Below are 4,587 nucleotides of genomic sequence, written 5' to 3' on the forward strand. Positions count from 1 at the left end.
AAAAAATCATTATACCAATTTCATTATCTTTTTTTCCCTTTAATTATATTGTAATTAGCGGAGGAGAATTACCCTCTCAGCATCATCATCATCATCAAACCACAATGGATTATTTCATGACTGTAAAGTTTCTGATTCTTAGAGGATAAATTTAAAGTTCCATATTCAGCTCTAAGTTCCAAAGTAGAGAAATTCTCCAGTTGTTAAAAAAGGAAAAGCAGAGACTGTGTAGTTTAGTCCTTTAGCTAACTAGGAAAAAGAAGAAATTCTCAAATTCATGCCTTTTACATCATTGGAATACCAAAAAAAAATAAAATAAAAAAAGATACAGTGTTGACTTAGAAATCTTTAAAGCCAAAAAGAGTAAGAAATTATGAAGCATGATAAAAAATGTAATCAAAAGTCATAATTGCTATTAAATTAAACCCTAAGCTTTGCCAATCATACATAGGATAAACTAGATGTAATCAATTAATGAGGTATTTAATAATATGGTAGGAATTATTTTTTAAAATATATTAAAATAATATTTTTTTTATTTTTAAAAACTCATTTTTAATGTTAGTATGTTAAAATAATTTTAAAAAATAATTATTTTTCAAAATTCCATTTGGGAATTGGGCTGCAATCCCAAGGAATAGGTGAAAACTGATCCAAAAACAGCAATAAATACTAAAACAATAATAAAAATGAAAATCTCTATACAATACTTATCAAGGCAACAAACTTAATTATGGTTACCCTCTGAGCAATCTTTAACTCCCTCCCGCGAAAACAACTACCCGGAAATCTAGCTGGCTGGCATTCTTGTCTAATTCCATAAATAGATAGTCCCATCATGCCAGCTGCTACCTGTTTCCCTCCTTCAGTCTCTCTGTACCATTACTGGTAAGTTTTAGCACTGCACATCCCCTCATCTATATAACCTATACGTTGAGCCTCAAATTGTAGACATGCTTTAAACCCTCACCTCTTTTCACTGAATTATTTAATAATACTGGTTCAAAGACAATACCACACTCCAATGTCTGAGCACAAAACTGGTCTTATGTCAGACCAGTTATCGAAACCAACTTCAGTTTTTGGTTTAAGATTGTGGGTTGTTCTTGGTGTCTGTGTAGGGACAGCCATCGTGTTGCTACTTTTCTTTATCACTCTCTGGCTTGCTTCCAAGTCCAAAAAGAGTACAAACAATGAACCCAAAATCCCTATTGTATCTAAAGAGATTCAAGAAATCAGAATCGACCAATCCATTAAGCCTAACCGGGCACAAATGCAAACACACCAATTTCAAGACCAGGAAATGATTACCAGAAAGGAAAGGGGAGATTTTTTGTTGCTTATGCCACCAGAAGAGGAGAGTCCAGTGAAGTATCATGGGATTAAGATTGATATTGGTAAAGGGCATTTGATTTCTTATCCGGGTTCTTCTGGGGAAGCACCACGTGGCGGTGGCGGGGACCAGGTGGCTGCTATGATGGTGCCTGATGTGTCTCATTTGGGGTGGGGGCATTGGTATACTTTGAGAGAGCTTGAGGTAGCGACTAATTCTTTTGCTCATGAGAAAGTTATTGGCGAGGGAGGGTATGGGATTGTATACCATGGTGTTTTAGAGGATAATACTGAGATTGCTGTCAAGAATTTGCTCAATAACAGGTAGTCTATTGCAATTTTCATCATATGTTTATTTGTTTTGAACAGTATTTTTTTAAAAATTTTTTTAGCTCTAATCTAGAATTAATCCGTTTTTTAATTTTTAGCTCTAATCTAGAATTAATCCGTTGCGTTAATGTGCCATTTCCAGTGTTGCTATGTTGATGAATTGGTAAATGATAGTGTTCAAATATATGGTGATTGATAGGGGACAGGCTGAGAGAGAATTTAAAGTTGAAGTGGAAGCCATTGGAAGAGTAAGGCACAAGAATTTAGTAAGGTTGCTTGGTTATTGTGCTGAAGGAGCTCAAAGGTAGTTTCTTTTTGCCTTTTCAACGATGCTTCCTTGTTTCTGGATCCAGTAATTCTGGCATTTCAGAATGAAATTAGTAAGTCATTGCCAAAATAGGGTGGCTATTGTTTATTACCATATAGTTGTTTGTTTCCTTGTATTGTAGGATGCTCGTGTATGAATATGTGAACAGCGGGAACTTAGAACAATGGCTTCATGGTGATGTAGGGCCTTGCAGTCCTCTTACTTGGGAAATTAGAATGAAAATCATCTTGGGAACCGCAAAAGGGTATGATTCTATTGCACTTATAAACTGTCATATTGAGCTTCTATAAATTGATATCTTCATCCATGGCATGGGGGTAAAAAATGAACACTGATGCAGATTAACTTACCTTCATGATGGACTTGAACCGAAAGTTGTCCACCGTGACATAAAATCAAGCAACATTCTACTTGACAAGCAGTGGAATCCCAAAGTTTCAGACTTTGGCCTTGCCAAGCTCCTTTGTTCAGATAGCAGCTACATCACAACCCGTGTAATGGGAACATTTGGGTGTGTAGGTTCTCTCTGGGTGCTTACATTTGTTCTCTTAGTGTGTGGAGAAGTAATAATTTTTCTTGTGCTTTGGTAGATATGTAGCTCCCGAGTATGCAAGTTCAGGCATGCTGAATGAAAGTAGTGATGTGTATAGTTTTGGGATTCTTATTATGGAAATTATCTCTGGAAGGAACCCAGTGGATTACAGCCGGCCTCCAGAAGAGGTTCGCACCATATACCACTGTCATTTTGTGATGACATATTCAAATGAGCTAATCTAATGAAGTCTTTCCCCCCTTTTTGTTCTTCTAATTTGTTATAATTAAATGAATAATTTTCAGGTGAACTTGATCGATTGGCTTAAGAGGATGGTTAGTAACAGGAATCCAGAGGGGGTATTGGATCCCAAACTACCCGAGAAGCCTATTTTGAGGGCATTAAAGCGGGCTCTTCTTGTTGCTTTACGCTGTGTAGACCCAAATGCACAGAAACGACCAAAAATGGGCCATATTGTACACATGCTCGAAGCTGATGACTCCCCCTTCAGAGAAGTATGTATTTGATGTAGTTGAAAATCTTAATTCAAATCAACTTTTTGATAGTGTGCCATAATTTAGAGATGTCCTTATCAACACTATATTAAATCCTAAAGGTCAAGCTGGCATTACTACTTTGTTAAACCATTTTTAAACCTTGCCAAAATGGAGCAAGGACTGTAAATAATGAATGGCGCAGGTTCTGACTCAGAGCAGCAATAGTTTTTGGGAAGATTCAAGAGTTAATTGACTCCAATTTCCTTCATACATATTGGTTCGTTTATGAGTTTGCGTCCATGGTTTGATGACTTAATTCTCTTCCCTCCTTTTTCCTGCTTATTTGAGAATGGTTGAATTCTGTACCCACTACGTGTTATAAGACAAAAGTCTACTAATGAATTTATACTTTACAGCTATGTAATAGAAATATTAAATATTTCAATTTCTTCCGATCCTAATTTATTTTTCAAATAGCCTTGATCTCCTTGCTCATTCAAAGTTTGAATAGGTTCAGGACCGTAGAGGAGGAAGAGACCTGGGACACGCACACTGTGACAGTCCCAAGGATGGATTGGTAGAGAAGCAGGTGATGGAAATTAGTATGAAAGCGGCCGCACACTGATAAGGCAAGACAAAGACATCAAGAATACCGAGAAGAAATCTGTTATAGGGAGATTTATCTGAGCTAGATGAAATGGATAAAGAAATATTTTACTGCCTGCAGCTCCATCTAGATGCTTGCGGCCTTGTGCAAAAGGCCTACTACATTATCCAACTTTGTGGCCATGACTTGTGTTTCCCTCTATTAGTTATAGCTTCCGTGGCTGCGCAGTATACGGCTCCATATCAGGTTCAAATGTCAAAATCAAGGGCCTTTTGCTTAGAAGCTTTGAGGTCTGTCATGTAATTAACGCACGCTTTTGCTTGACTCGATCATCGTTGAAAAAAAAAAGAAAAAGAAATTGAAAGATTATGCCACGTTGCTACAAAGCATCTGAGCAAACTGATGTTAGATTTTTGATATCATTTGGTTGCAGAGAAAGCTCATTTAGTGGTCACAAACTGTCGAGTTAAATGCCGAAACTCCAGAAAGAAACTGGCAATGCTATTTAGAATTTCATTCCATTCAACATGAAAATTATAAACGTTTGGTGTATCAATTGTCAGCATCAAAGTCTGTATATTTAATGAATAGGACGACTTTTCCAGCTAGGTAGGTTGGGGTTGGATCTTATTTTCATTATTTAGTGTCCCTTGGCTTGCTAGTTGCTAGTTCACTATAGTTATGACTGTAATCCTAGCCGCTGGAAATGTTAGCCTTCTCTTTTTGCAATCTTTGGTCCCCTCCATATGCTTTCTGGTCTTGCCCTCGAGGCCATGGCACGAGGAAGCATCGGTGACTCATTTTCTTCTTCTGTAACTTGAAGCTGACTGGTGTTAACCATGGAAGGTCACCTCACCTCAGCTTAGCTAGAAGCCATGTACGGTCTTTGGCTAATTATCTTCCTGTTGGTAGACATTAATCGATTTAGCGAAGGTCACTTGTTTTGGACACTTTTAGCAGA

At 37.3% G+C, this 4,587-nt stretch overlaps 1 protein-coding gene across 3 annotated transcripts; it reads left to right on the forward strand.

Moving 5' to 3' along the window:
- The first annotated feature begins 763 nt into the window (after positions 1 to 763).
- Positions 764 to 4,253, forward strand: LOC105113874 (probable serine/threonine-protein kinase At1g01540). 3 transcript variants are annotated; one of them, XM_011010224.1, is made up of 7 exons: positions 765 to 1,656; positions 1,862 to 1,966; positions 2,112 to 2,234; positions 2,331 to 2,501; positions 2,581 to 2,710; positions 2,828 to 3,037; positions 3,531 to 4,253. In XM_011010224.1, exons 1-7 carry the CDS (start codon positions 1,025 to 1,027, stop codon positions 3,642 to 3,644), a joined length of 1,485 nt encoding a protein of 494 aa, XP_011008526.1. In that variant the 5' UTR covers positions 765 to 1,024; the 3' UTR covers positions 3,645 to 4,253. The 3 variants fall into 3 exon arrangements, with proteins under 3 accessions (XP_011008528.1, XP_011008526.1, XP_011008527.1); XM_011010225.1 differs by having other exon boundaries at positions 766 to 1,656; positions 3,537 to 4,253; XM_011010226.1 differs by lacking the exon at positions 2,331 to 2,501 and having other exon boundaries at positions 764 to 1,656.
- Positions 4,254 to 4,587: the final 334 nt, after the last annotated feature.

This window comes from Populus euphratica, unplaced genomic scaffold (genome assembly GCF_000495115.2).
Source record: "Populus euphratica unplaced genomic scaffold, PopEup_1.0 scaffold459.1, whole genome shotgun sequence".
NCBI classification, from domain to species: domain Eukaryota; kingdom Viridiplantae; phylum Streptophyta; class Magnoliopsida; order Malpighiales; family Salicaceae; genus Populus; species Populus euphratica.